Genomic DNA, 15,590 nt, shown 5'->3' with positions numbered 1-15,590 from the left:
CTACTTGCTCAGGATAAATTCAACTATTTCTAATATTGAAAACAGAAACTCCCGAGTCCACATGCAGAAGGCACTGTGAAATATAGTGAACCACATTATCAGTAATTAACAGCAATCAGTCATCTGTAGCTAGACTACCAAAATAATCATCTGTTCTTCCTGATTCTAATTTTGTCCCTTTTCAATCTATTCTCCTTAGAGCAGCCAGAATAATCTTTTTAAAATGTTAATTCAGAGCATGATACTAACCTGCTTAGAACTTCTGAAGGGTTTCCCAACATACTTAACATCCCAAACTCCTTGCCAAGGCCCTCAAGGCCCTACAGGATTTGGTCTGATAATCTTTCCAGTTTTATTTGCATCTCTTTTCCCTTCCTCACTACGTCATAGCCATACTATTATCCTTTCTCTTCCTTGATAGCACCCTAGAACTTTGCACTCCCTCTGCCAGGAATGCCACTTCCCCATGTCTCCCAATTTCATTCAGGTACCTACTCAAATGTCACCTCCTTAAAGAGGTTTTCCCTGACAACCCAATCTGAAGTGGTCCACCTCACCCCCAGTGACTATCACACTAATCTATTTTATTTTTCTCACAGGATCTAAATCTATTTGAAGTTCTATCTAACGCTATTTGAAATCATCACTGTTGTGGATCTCCTTCCAACAAAATGAGATTATGAGAAAAGGAATCTTGCCGACCTTGTTCACCACCGTATCCCCAGCACTTAAAACAGTGCCCAGAGCAGGTGCTCAAATATTTGAGTAAATGAAGAAATATCTGAAAATGGGACAGCTCTTGGTGATCTAGCTTAATCTGGACAGCTTTCAGTTTCACTAGAGCAGTGGTGGGTAGATAACCGTTGTTAGGTCATATCCTTTGAGAATCCGCTGAAAACATTAGACCCTCTTCTCAGAAAAATGCACATACAAACAAAATTTTGCACGAACTTCCTAAAACCAACCCATAGGCCCCAGGTAAGAATCCCTCATCTAAAGATCCTTAATGCAATGCAATTTATGTTATAACCAATTCCTGTCCATTGAGTTGAAGGTTGAGGGGAAAAAAAAAAAAATCAATAAAAAGCTGGAAATCTTTTCTAACAGATTTCTCTACAAAGTGATAAAATATAAGAGTAGTTAAATGAGTAATAGCCATGGCTAATGGCTGCTCAGTACCCTCATACAGCATACTATATTGAGAAGTCCAGATTCAGAATTTATCATGAAAGAGAATGGCATATATGTTGATGACATACAGAGTAAGAAAAGAGATCTGTGAAGGGAGGAGTAGTTTTACGGGTAGTCTCTTTAAAAAATGGTACAGAATATACACTTGCTCCAGCTAAATGAGATCATATTGGATCAGGATGTGGATAGAACAAGTCAAGTTCCAGGAACTGATAAAGTTAAAAAAAAAACTAGAAAAGATTGGCTTAATATTCAGAATGTCCATGAACTCTTCTGGAGGCAGAGACTCTTTCCTGGGTACCATTAATAAAAAGATGAATGTGTAGGGTCACAAAACAACTTTAAAAAATGTATTCTTTAAATTATGTCAGATCAAAGAAGTGATGGAAGGAAAAAGAATATATTTAAGTATAAAACTCCCCCTTTGCCTGCTAGGAAGGACTTGGTGTCACATAAAAGAGACCAACTGAACAAAGTAGCTTTTGTTCCTCTATCCCTCCTCTTTTTGTATCTGTAGGTGCTTACAGCTAAGTTGATGTGTAAAGTAAACCATCCGGGCAAAAAATTTCTCTAAGTTCTAAAGGACTTAGAATTTTTTCACCACATTTTTAGTACCACTAAATAGTAATATGCACTATTTTCTTTGTGGAAGTTTTGGCTTTGTTTTAAGGTTCTTATTTTGGCAAGTAGTAGATCTTCTGTCTAAAGGATAGGTGCAATTATCTTGAAAAAAGTCACTTCAACTGTATTTCCTTTTTAATACTAGGTGATGTTCTTTACAACAAACAGAAAATATGGAACTTACCTTGATGATTTTATCAAAATTATCTCTCCTTCGAATTTTTCTCATCTCATTTAGAGTGTATTAGTAAGAGAAAAAAAGCAGCAAATACAATCTTAGTTCCCTCCAAGCATGCATACTGTGGCTCAATAACAATAGTCTTGATGATTCACTAAGGAATCTGACAACTGTTAGGATTTGAACTCCACATGAGCTGGTATTTTAATTTCCCACTTAAATCTTTTCATTCTTCACAAGCAATCCTGTGTTACTGTTTCATGTTTCTTAAAAACAAGTTATTCTGTATGACTGACTGACTGCTTCACAGCATCTAAGCAGCATTAATCCTCTAGTAATTATCATCCTTCATAAAACCATCTAAGTGTTTAAAAAAAAGGAAGTTCAACAAATTATTTTTGAAAACTTACTACTTTTTTCACCATTTTTGTATTATTTGCATCTTAATATTTAAATTTCATCTATCTACTGAAAGGCTTATCTATATGCCATTATAGCCCTCTGTTTTAACCAGATCATAGTTCTAGGAATTCATAGATTAATACAATGCAATACTGGTCCAAGTAATTCAGTGTTTTCAAAGGGTGTGCCATAGAACACTGCTTTGCAGGACAGTAAGAGATTTTCATTTGTGGAAAGTATTCAGTACTCAAGCAGGTTTAGGTGAAAAAAAAGAGATACACCTTTACTCCAGGACCTCTCAAAGCCTTTAATGTGCTAACGAAATTGTGAATTTACAAGAGAGGGACACAACATGCAGGATTTCCTAAAATTATTTGACTATAATTTACTTTCTTCATGACTCACTGTTTCAAACAACAGTAGTTTAGGAAACGTGCTTTATTTAAGTTCTGCTTTATATTCAAAGATTGCTGATCACTTAATTAAGGTGCCTTTATCTAAATTTCTATAATTCTCCTGTCCAAAATATTTCTTCAACCATAAAAGAATAAGCAGTTGGTTTTGGAGCAATGATATTTCTTAGAAATAACTTATATTACTATTTTAGTATCCTTAATGATGACCGAGATAAATCAAGATATGTTTATATTTGTTACACTTTTACATGAGAAGGCAGAGAAAAGTATCATGTATTTTTAGAAATACTCTCATCAAAAATAATTGAAATAGAAAAAAAATTAGTGCTTTTAAAGAATGTTTGTTTATAAGGAACATTAATTTATGTAGAATATCTCAATTCATAATAAGGCGTTTCTGTACACCAAAATATGCTTGTGAGTACAGCTAAAAAAATTTGCATTCACTTATTCAACATTTGTTAATTGTTTGCTATGTTTGCTATGTGCCAGGAATAGTGTTAAGCGATGGATGTACAGCAGAGAACAAAAAAAAAGCATGATTTCTTGTCTTCATGGGCTTGTAGTTTAGCTTTTTTCTTTTATATTGCCAATATTGTTATGAATACTTAAAATTACTTTATTTTTAAAAAATACGTTTGATGTGGTGAAAGTATAATTAGGCTGGTATTAAAAAACCTCAACTCGACAACTAATTTGCTAATGAGGGATGGAATGAACCATAAAATATAAGCATACAGTTAACTGGAAGAAAATAGAAAACATTTTACTTGTATATTAGAAGCACACACCATTTCTGTCTCACAGTCTTGTGTTTTACAATTATTTTACATTAAAATGCTATGAGATCCAATTCTTTTCAATAAATGGTGCTGAGTCAATTGGATAACCATATGGAACAAAATTAATCTTGAACCTTACACCCTACACCATATACAAAAATCAATTCCAGATGGATTGTAAACATAAATGTGAATGGTAAAACAATAAAACTTTCAGAAGAAAACATAGGAAAATATCTTTATAATTTCAGGGGTAGGCAAAGACTTCTTAAACAGAACATTAAAAAGAACTAACCATAAAGGGAACAAATGATAAATTGGATTTCATTAAAATTACAAACTTCTCTTCATCAAAAGACATCACTAAGAGTGAACAGACAAGCCACAGAGCAGAAGATATTTGAACACATATATTTGACAAAGGACTCATATTCAGAATACACAAAGAACTTCTACAAATCAGTAAGAAGTAGACAAGCCAATAGAAAAAAATGGAAAAAATCTGAACTGGTTATTCACACAAGAGGATATTTAAATGAGCAATAAACATATGAAAAGGAGTTAAATTTTCTTTCTTTCTTTATTTTTTTATTTTTTGGTGAGGAAGATTGGCCCTGAGCTAACATCTGTGCCAATCTTCCTCTATTTTGAATATGGGACGCCAACACAGGATGGCTTGATGAGCTGTGTGTAGGTCCGTGCCCGGGATCTGAACCCGCGAACCCTGGGCTGCCAAAGCAGAGCAAGCATGCACTTAACCACTATGCCACTGGGCCAGCACCAAGGAGTTCAATTTTATCAGTCATCAAGGAAATACAGATTAAAATCGCAATGTGAAACTAATGTATATCCAATGGAATGGCTAAAAAGGAAGAGAGAGATATCAAGTGATGACAAGGTGTAGTGCAACAAGAATTCTTCTACACTGCTGGCTGAAATATAAATTAGTACTCTTGCTTCGGAAAACTATTTGCCAGTATCTATTAAAACTGACCATATACATACCCCCTGACTCAGCAGTTCCACTCCTAGGTAAATATCTCAACAGAAATGTATGCATATGTTCACCCAAAGACATGGAAAAGAATGTCATAATTAGCACAGTTTGTAACAGTAAAATTGGAATCAATTCATATATCCATCAACAGTAGAATGCATAAATTATGGTATATTTGTATGAGGGCAGACTACACAGCAGAGGGAATGAATGGACCACAACTACATGTAACAACATGAATAAATTTCACAAACATAATATTGAGCAAAAGCAGGCAGAACTAAAAAGTTAATACTGCATGATTTCATGTATACAAGGTTGAAAACCCACGCTAAATTTATCTGTGGTGTTAGAAGTCATGATAGTAGTTATCCTTTGGGATGGAGAAGGGTAATGACTGAAAAGAAGTGCAGTGAGGGGTGGGAGTCTCTTCAGAGGTACTTACTGGTCAAGTACTCTTTCTTGACCTTGTTATAGAGATATATTCACTTAGTGAAAAATCAGCAATACTACACTTATGATTTGCCTGAATGTATGTTATACTTTAATAAAACATTTATTTGAAAAGTGCCATGAGATTCAAATATATTTTGCACAATTAAAATTCTCTCTCAAATTCTCTACACATAGTTCAGAGGAATGATCACTCCTCTTTTTCCCTAGTTTGCCCAAAATAAAATACTTAAAAACAGGATTTAATCCTGGATGGGGAAAGGAAAATTACAAGATAATTTTTATGGCCTAGGATTGTAATAGGAAGAAGAAAATGGTAGACTTGACTCATAATCTAAGCTAATAAGAACCATATATTTGATTTTCTTACAAAGGTATACCTCTCTAAGGCTTTCGATGAAATATTCCCAGATTTCTAAAAGGCTCTTCATATGACACCTGATCCCTCACTAGCCTTGTAATCCTCTTATGTGTTCTTCAATTTGTGAATGTCTATATTATAATGTAGTACTCGAGGCACAGTCTTAACAGCCCAAAATCACAGTGGTGTAACCCAAATACCACACTTTCATTAATGTAGTCTAAGAATTCGCAGCACACTGTTGGTTCATTTGGAAGTTAACTAAGACTACCAGATCTTTTTCATATTATAAATCAGATTTCCTACACCCTACATTTTTTAAAATTTAATTTTAAAAATGTTAAATACAGCACTTAATAGTTTCCTTGCTAAAGTTAACTTTGTTGGCTTTGGCTTATCATTCAAGCCTACTGTGAGCACTATAATTCTGTCTTCTATCATCTTAGGTAACTCTCCTAGCTTTGTGTAATCTACACATATAATTTGTATTTCTTCTATGTATTTATCCAAGTCATTAATATGTTGATCCCAAACTGTCAAAGACAGACATCTAGAGGGTGCTGCCAGAGTCCTGACTTAAAGCAGCATTTCCCAATTTCGTGTAATACAATCCAAAATGAGTGAGGGAGGTGTTCTGTGATATAAGTTTGGGAAATGCTGGGTTACTCCCAAATTTCTCAGTTCTTACAATTCTAATGCACATGGTAAGTCTCTAAGAGGGAATTAGAGTATAAAGTGTTTCCCAAACTTAGTTGACTTGGAATTTTTTTAAAAATCTTTTCTCATTTTAAATCATTTCTCATCTCGAGAAATCACTGTTCCTGGAAAGACACTTTGGGAAATACTGCTCTAGGGTGTTATACATTAGTCAACATTCTTTGGGCAAGAGATTGTTTTGTTAGTTTTAAACACACCTAACTGCATTATCATCCAACCTACCTAAACTTCTCCATATTGTCTAAAAGATTATCAAGATATTGTCAAATGCAGCAATGATATCTTACCAGTATAACTTATCACAAAGTGAAATAGGATCAAGTAAAGAGGATTTAGTATTAGGATTAGTGAGCCAAGGATGCTCAATCTACTGTGAGAATTATGCTCAATAAGAAGCTATGAAGGACAGAAAGATATTTTTAAAGTTTCCCATTAAATTGGCTACATTTTAAAAGTTTTGGTGATTATAAAACTAATCTACCTGGAAAACTCAATTATATAGGACACTTCATTTTCCAGTGATATTTAGAGAAATATTTCCAGGTATTAAGAATGAGTTATAAAAAAATTATCACTGAATACTACGTATTATATAGAGTATTATAATAAAAATAGTTTAAAATTTTTAACATTTTCATGCATTGTCAAAAGAATTTTACATATTCATCTGAAATCCATTTGAAAGATTATATTTAACAAAATAGATGGTCTCTGCAAAAGAAAACAGACACACATAAGAATATCAAAGTCCTTCATCATTTAGTGACTTAATTTCAGAACTGGGGGTAGGAGAATGATAGGTTTTATTTGTAAACAAGTTTACACATACAAATCATGTTCAAACAACACATTTAAAATTGATTGAGGCAGTATATTCACATAATGCAGCGCCAGGACTGCTAATCCTCCACACTGTCTATTGGGGCAGTAGGCTTTCAGACGTTGTTGAGATAACTGGCTTCCATTAGCAAGCATGTGATTGGCAGGATGATAGAGTCTTTTCACTCACAGGTCAGCTATTTCCTTTTCTTTAGAAGGGGGCAATTCTGATGATCCATCTTTTAGCTACAGTCTCTCATTGAGTCCCAATTCTCTTGCCTTCAGCTTTGATATGGTCTAACTTTCCTCTTGTATCAGCTCATACTTGTCATCAACTCCTCTATTCAGAACAGCAAGTATCAGGAGTTTGACCTCAGGGCAAAGTCCGGGTGGGCAGGTAAAATTTGACCACTGGACCTACTTCCTAATCTTTCATACCCAGCAATTCATGAAGCAGTATCAAATTCAAACTAAAAAACAGAAGCATGACCCCTTATAAGTACTATGAAAGGGCTCTTTTGCCTTTCTAAGTATACTTGAAAAGAACTGTCAGCTACCCTATTAAGACAGAAATGGATCACAGACTAGGAAAAAAAAAAGTGCAGAAACCCAACTGAAATATAAATAAAAGTGTTAGCACCCTCTTTATGTTTGGTGATATACTACTTCATATAAAAGTGTTAAAATAATATGCTATGAAATATCTTTACGAAGTCAGGAAATAAAAACACTATTGAAATTTTCAGGCATCCTTACTTAAATAATCACTGATATCTGATACAAAAAACTTGTATCACCTCATATGAGACTTTAGTTTTCAAGGCTAATTTTATTTTTGGCCACTTCCCATACTTACCATTTCAGCACTTAACTGTCTATAAATTAATTTGAAAAACAAATATAGGTGAAAAATAACTATCCTTATCAAGTTATTAAACCAAGGCCTCTGAAAACATAAAATTCAAGTTATGTCACAGTGGTCCAGCAGCTAAAGACAAGAATTAGTTGCATCTTCTTGTTTTAGAATATAGAAGTACAAGAATAGAGTATGATTAAATTTTCACATTAATAATCAGGGAAAATGATTTTAAGCCCCTTTTAAAACCAGAAAAATTAACACATAAAAAATCAGCTCATCAAAATTTTCTATGCACTAGTCACTTCTACCGCATATTAACTACTATACTTTAAAATTGTTTTATATTAGTCATTTCTATATAAATCTTTTGTTTCAACATTCTACATGTGTCATAAAAGATTTCAGGGATTCTAAATCTTTCATAATAGATTTTTTTATTCACTTAAAAGTCTCTTAAAGAAATTACATTGATGAAGAAAAGTCAACCAGGACTTAATGCCTCTAAGCGCACATACTTGAAAAGTAAATTCAACCAAAAAGACTGGAGATGTTTATTAATATTTATAAGTATGCCTTAGTAACAATTCCCTAGTGAGTCAAACACTTGTAAAGAGGCTTTCTTTGCTGTCAAACGATGATTGTCTTTGAAGGAAGAAAGGGATCAGAGTTTTACTCTGCATTGAACCAATTACCTATCTGGACAAATCAAGGAACAGAATCTTTACCAACAACTTCATAAATTATGTGGTGCTATTCACAATCCTACAATGAGATAACAAACTAGTTAAGACCATACAAATTCATACAAAACTGAGGAAATAGCACTTAATAAATTTCAAACTTTCTGTGGACAGAATATTCATATATAATGGGAGCTATCCTCAAATCACATACTCTTTGGATTGGAGAACATATTCAGGTCCTTGTAACAGGGAAACTTACCCCAGTAAGCGGCCATAACCTAATCGGGAAATGAATATACAACCAAACCTATTTCCAACTTGCTAAAGGACTCAGTTTTCTATATTAGATCATCTTGTTCAGGGCAACAGGACTGCAACAGAGAGAACTCCTTCTAAAGGAAATGGATCTATCTTCAATAGAAAGAATATCTTCTGGTAAACTGGAATGGAAAAATATCTTCTGGTAAACTGGAATAAAACTTCTTCATTTTCTACTATCTTTCCTAACTTAGTAAGGCTAATCCTCTATAGATCTAGCTCATCCATAACAGTGTTCCTTGTTTGGCATAATACATGAGTACTGATTGCAAACAGAAATAAATATGAATATATTTTATACGTTCAGTGCTTTACAGACATACTTGGGAGACAGAAATGGCTTTTTCAGTTTCCTCCTAAACCTTACTTGAAGATATACCATTTATTTCCACATGACTGAATGCCTTATAAGTATTCCTAACCAGTTCATGGGTGTTTTGCTTCTCTAAAGGATTTTTAAGTTTCATGAGTATGACACTACCTCTTATATTACTTTTGTGTCTATTTCAACCACACTTCTCCTCTCCAAATAGTCAGTACATAGTAGTTCATAAATACTTACTGAACACTGTTTGGAATCAGAGCAAAAATAGCTCTAACCTCAAACATTTACTGACATCAGAGCTCCTTAACTGCTCAAATTGGTCCTGCTCCAAACATCACTGTGGTAGAGTCTATTTCTACCAACAGTGGAAACAGCCCTATCTCTACTTATTTCCATCCCCCAAAGCGGATGGGACCATTAATAGGCTGATATCACAGTGGCTTTGTTTAATTCCATCTCCATTTCATTCTTTTTGCCAAGGGCAGCAGTCACTCCTGTTGTCAATTCTAGTACTCCTGAGCCCTCTAACTTAGATCCACCCCTCCTCCACACTCTTGTGCCTCCCAGCTTTATTAAGCTCCTTAATCCTAGGATTAAGGAAGAAAAAGAAAAAGGAGGAGGGGGGAAGAGGAAGAAAGGAATAAGAAGAAAAAATATGAGGGAGATGGAAAAGAGGTAATAGGAAGAAAATAAAGAAAACGATAATAGAGATGTTAAAGAGAAGTAAAATGAAGAGATTTAAAATTTTTCATATTTGTTACTACACTTAGAGTTATGTGACCAGAAAAGAATTATGTAAATGTATAACTACCTTTTTAAAATTAGTTTTATTCTTTTTTCTGGAGGCATATAGAAAATTTATAAAAATAGCATTCTTTACCAGTGACAAAATTTTAAGCAAGGGGCTCCTTTCTAGGTTGTAATAAGTTACATTTAACTTGGGTCCTGACACCAACATTATACCACCAATTTTCACATATGACCATGAAATCATTATGAAATAAACTTCAAGTGTCACTAAACCAAAGTATAAAGTTATTATTTAGTCATCTGCTTAGCAGGTAATGACTAAGTTAGATATTCACCGATGAGAATGCTCCATGAAGTTGAGACACTGAATGGACATAGGTTCAGAGAGAAGGACTAAACACACAGTTATAAAAGAAGTATTTTTCTAAAGAAAAGTTGTTTCAAGGCAAACAAGCATTCCTGTAGCATTAAAAAAAAAAAAATGCAAGAGCTAAGAGGCAATAAATGAGAAGTACATTATTACATCTTACTTGTCTGAGGTCAATGAATGCTAGCTGCAGGGTATCCCCCTGAAATCCTGGCACAGGCTCAGAGCTGGCAAACACTATTAAAAAAAAAAAAAGACAGACAAGATTGCAAAATATACAAGGGTTTAACCACTAAATTAATTTCTACTCATTACAAATGTATTATAATATTTACAAGTAACCATTTCCAATGAAGACTATTTATAACTTTCTATTTCCACTACTGAGAATGTTCTCCACACCCATTACCACAAATATTTTAATAATTTTAAACTTCTAATCTGCCATTTAATCACTGTAATCCTTAATTACAATAAATTTAGAATCGTTATCCTACATAAAGTTCAAGAGTAGCAATATACTTCAATCAAGAAAAGTTTTCTGACTCTTTTTAGCCTTAGGTGAACGATTACAGAAGCATTTTGAAACTATACCAATTCCATGGCTGTCAACATATTTCAAAACATCTGCTTTGTTACAGAATATGCTCTATAAAAATCCTTCTTCTAGCTAACAGCAATAATAGGCAGACACGTTAAGAAGTCAGCTTTACACGCAGACAACAGGTAAAATATTCTAAGTAGCAAAATGAGGATGATGCAGGAATGTCTGTTTGTCTTTTAATAATTATTTTCCATAAAAGAATCCCACCTCTTTAAAAACTAAAAGATATCTTATGACAAGATTGAAAAAAATATTTTGAAAGATTCTTTTTCAACAATTTTTTTGTACTTTAAAAATTTTAATACAGTCATGCACTGCATAAAGATGTTTCAGTCAACAACAGACTGCATTTACAATGGTGGTCCCATAAAATTAGTACCATATAGCCTAGCTATAGTAGGCTATACCATCTAGGTTTGTGTAAGTACACTGTATGACGTTTGCATGACGAAATGCCTAACGATGCATTTCTCAGAATGTATCCCTGTCGTTATGCATGACTGTACTAGTAATAGAGCTTGTTTAGTAAGTTAAACACAAACCCAATATTAGTTATTTTGAAGACAAAAGACTTTTGGCTCCTAAAAATACATTATCATTTTACATGCAAGCTTCTCTGATCAGAATAAGAACGCCTGCAATCATTCTCCCTCCCCATTAATATCTGAGTTCTCTTAGAGAACATTATACATTTCCCACTTGTGAATTCATCTGAGCCAGAATGTTAGAAACCATTTAAATTTTCAGCCTATATAGTTCTTGGAAAAACAAAAATAAACATTAAGTTTAGTGGATTCTGTGTGAAATATAGTTTAGAAAGGCTCAAAATCAACAATTAAAGGCAATAAATATACAGAAGCCTAGCATAGCTTAATTTATCTTGCATTTTTGGGAACTGAAGAGTTCAAACTAAGTTTTTGTTATTGCTGTTGTTTTCAAGATAATGATTAATTTTTGCTTTAAGCATCCAAACTTTTTTTTTCTTAAGCATTTTTTGATGGAATTTTAAACTGCATCATAATACTTCCCTTATTTTTTTGAGTATACTAAATATTATTAAACTTTTCTTAATTCTCTGGATCACCATCAAGAACACTTTTTATTCTATACAATACAATAAATTCCCAGGGCTGCTATGGCATCAAGAGCTGTTTTCTGTTCCACTAAATAGTTTGGAGTTCTTGTGTGTCTAGCTTTTATAATTTTTCTGCTCCTCTCCTGCACTTTTAACATAAATTCTACTCCTCTCTCTCTTGCTCATCTCTTATTATGTTATCTTTAATCTTCTTGAGCTGATAAGTCAGCTAATCAATTACTAGAATTGTGTCTAAAGTAAGAGCAAATACAGCCTGAGCAAGGGCCTCTCCCACAAGTAAGGTGAATGGGTTTTATATGTGTCGTTGAGTATATGTACCTTTTGAGTATGAGTAATCTTTTGGTTACTCAGTTACAACATTTTTTTCCCCTTATTTATTGGTTCTCTGCTAGATACTAAGTAGTTATAGCCATTAGAGAGGTGACTATACTCACCTTTCTCAGGCCCCCTATTTCCAGAAAACTAAGATTTATTGAGCAAATCTAGCCACACTTTTCATTATTTAGTACAATTTACTCACATCACTGTCTTTTCATTCAATGAAAAGTGGTATGCTTTTATACCATGGCAACCCCATCACCCCCTACCATATCCCAGATAATTGAGTTGCTTTTCTCTAGTACTATCAGATATTAATTGAAAAATAATAAGCAAAATTATAATAGCTATTAAAAGTTTTTTTTTTTTTATTTAAAAAATACCTTTCTTAAGACCATCCAGCATATTGTTGGCTTTTTTGGCCACGGCCTCAGGTTACTGTTTCAAAGTTACAGCTAACTATGAATCCCTAGTGGTCGCCGACCAAGGCTGTAAATGTTAGCTCAGCTTCTTCCATCACCACATATACATACACATACACACATAAACAAAGACTTCCTATAACACAGAGAGACTTACTTTATATACTAGGCATAAAAGTCAGCTCCATTTCAATTATATTGTGATTCTTATCCACTTAATCTCCCAGAATTTTTCTACACTGAAAATAATCTGTCTTTTTCTTCTCCCTCAGTTCCTGTTTAAGATACTATAGTTTAAGCCCCACTGCTTGGAATTAAACCAAAGAGCTTAGTGTCAAAATTATAATAGTACCATAAATTTACAGAGCACTTTATAGTTTACAAAGCACTTTCTCACACACCATCTGCTTTGATCATCACAATAACTTTTCTTAGTAAACAGGGCATGCAGATGATGGATCATAAAATTTAGTAACTACAAGAGACACCTCCTTTGAAATACCTCCAAGAGTCCCCTGAAGGCTCAGTTTAAAACTCACCCAGTTCTTCATTTTATTTATTTTTATTTTTATTTATTTATTTTTTGTGTGAGGAAGATCAGCCCTGAGCTAACATCTGTGCTAATCCTCCTCTTTTTGCTGAGGAAGACTGGCTCTGAGCTAACATCTATTGCCAATCTTCCTCCTTTTTTTCCCCCCAAAGCCCCAGTAGATAGTTGTATGTCATAGTTGCACATCCTTCTAGCTGCTGTATGTGGGACGTGGCCTCAGCATGGCCAGAGAAGTGATGCGTCGGTGTGCGCCCGGGATCCGAACCCGGGCCACCAGTAGTGGAGCGCGCGCAGTTAACCACTAAGCCACGGGGCCGGTCCCAGGTCTTCATTTTATAGGGTCGAAAAATTAAAAGTGAAGTGACTTGCCCAGGATCACATAGCTAACTCAGATCTCCTGACACTGAATCCATTGATCCAGAATCTGATTAAGTATTCAGCCTCTTTCTTCATCTTTTATCCCATCTCTCACAAGAACCTAACCAACATGGAAGTGAAACTCACTAGTTTATAGCCCTCAGGGCTTTTTATCAAATGTTTTTTTTAGGGATAGGAAGCTTCATTTCTTTTCCTTCTTTAAAACTCAAATGTAGTCACTACCGTTGTTTCTACCTTCTAAAATGTCTTGAGTCTGAATCTATCTCTACCTTAGTTCAAAATATCATCATTTCTTGCTTGAATTACTAAAACACACTCTTATCTGTCTCCCTGCTTCTTGTGTGCCACCTCTGCATCCTCTTCTCCCAGTGTGATTTACCTGAGATGTAAATGTGATTTGTGCCACTTTATAGTTGAACATCTTTCAATGGTTCCCCTTCACCTTCACAATAAAGCAAGACAAATAAGGTCCTTTATAATCTGGCCTATCTCTCTAGCCTCATCTCTTACCATTTCCCTAGAGACACCTTCAACTCTTTCCATACCAAACCACCTGCACTTTCTTGCATATGCCACAGTCTCTCCTTCTGCCTAGTGCATCTTTCCTCTTCTTTTCCATTGGATAACTCTTACTTATCCTTCCATTCAATCATCATCTTCTGTGGAAGACTTCCATTACCCTGCAGGCTGGGTTAGGTCCCTCCTCTGTGCTCTCACTGCAACCTCCTGTGCACAGCCTAACTACACCATCCATTTTGCTGTCTTATAATTGTTTATCTGTCTGGGTCTTCCCACCAGACCATAAACTCTCTGAAGGTAGGGAATATACTTCCATTTCTACATCCCTATCACCTAGCACAATGCCTGATACATAATGGATAGTCAATGAAAGTTTCTTAAATGAATGAAGGAAAACTGAACAAACGAACAAATAAATTCTAAGGGGATGCTGTCCAGTTCCAGTAGTTGATATATTATCTAGCTTGTTGATTAGATCTAGAACGACGCTGTCCAACAGAACTTTCTGCAATAATGGAAATGTTCTATACCTGCACTGAACTTTTAGTTTTTATTTAATTTTCATTAATTTAAATTTAATAGCCACATATGTCTATTGGACAGTGTAAATCGAGAACATTCTGTGAATATTTAGTGTCTTTATTTCAAAATAATTGAGGGTGAGTGAGAATACCCCTAATGTTTTCTTCAGCCCAAACTAAATTGTGAGTTCTTTCACCAAACAAGAAATTCGTGGGAGGTAGAGGGAATTTCTTTTACCTTTATATACCCTATGCCTGGTGTACAGGATATATTCAATAAATGTGTTTAATGAATGAATACAAATAATTCATTTCTACTAATATTGTCTAATAGTTTCAATAATTCTGGAGGTAGATTTCAACCTTTGAAGTTTTTAAAGATTTGATGACTAATTTTTGGAATCCCTTTAAATATTGTCTTCAGATTCCTTCTTGGCTCATCCAGATTCTCATTTTGTATATGATTTGTCATATTTTGGGGTCTCCTTGTTCTCCTCCTTGGCTCATCTTTTTATTATTTTTATTTAATAACACCTACTTCCCTATTATGATATCTTTGTCATTTAGCCATGCCATAAAGGGTATTTTTAAAAAACACACATTGATCCTGCTCTTCCAATAAGATACTTAAAAATAGTTTCCAAGCTTTCTAAAGTTCTTTTTTTTAAAGAAAGCTAGGCAGAATCTTTGGGTCTTTTCTCTTAATGCCTCTAATTTGACCATTTCTTTTTAAAAACAAAACTTCATGATATATTCATTTCCTCTTATTTTACGCTAGAATATGGAACTTAATAATAATAAATGATTCCAAATTTTAAAGTATTCTAAAAGAAAGATTACAGAGGGAGGTATCTGATCTTACTGGGAAGGTAAAACTTTGCTATATCAGTATAATGACAAAAAAAGTCTTCCAAATTGGCAATCTGTCAGGTTTTAAGAGAAT

The 15,590-nt window shown here is 34.1% G+C and overlaps 1 protein-coding gene across 4 annotated transcripts in view; it reads right to left on the bottom strand.

Moving 5' to 3' along the window:
- EXOC6 (exocyst complex component 6) overlaps positions 1-15,590 on the bottom strand; it is a 182,735-nt gene that overhangs the window by 18,854 nt on the left and 148,291 nt on the right. For 2 of the 4 annotated variants that reach the window (XM_058543542.1, XM_058543544.1), the window contains one exon: positions 10,403-10,476. In XM_058543542.1, coding sequence (XP_058399525.1) covers positions 10,403-10,476 — 74 coding nt within the window. Of the gene's footprint in view, positions 1-6,761; positions 7,408-10,402; positions 10,477-15,590 lie in introns of those variants that run through there. The other 2 variants (XM_058543545.1, XM_058543543.1) reach the window with 2 other exon arrangements.

This window comes from Diceros bicornis, chromosome 6 (genome assembly GCF_020826845.1).
Source record: "Diceros bicornis minor isolate mBicDic1 chromosome 6, mDicBic1.mat.cur, whole genome shotgun sequence".
Classification (NCBI taxonomy): domain Eukaryota; kingdom Metazoa; phylum Chordata; class Mammalia; order Perissodactyla; family Rhinocerotidae; genus Diceros; species Diceros bicornis.
The sequence above is the reverse complement of the archived record's forward strand: the minus strand, read 5'-3'. Positions and strand labels throughout refer to the sequence as shown.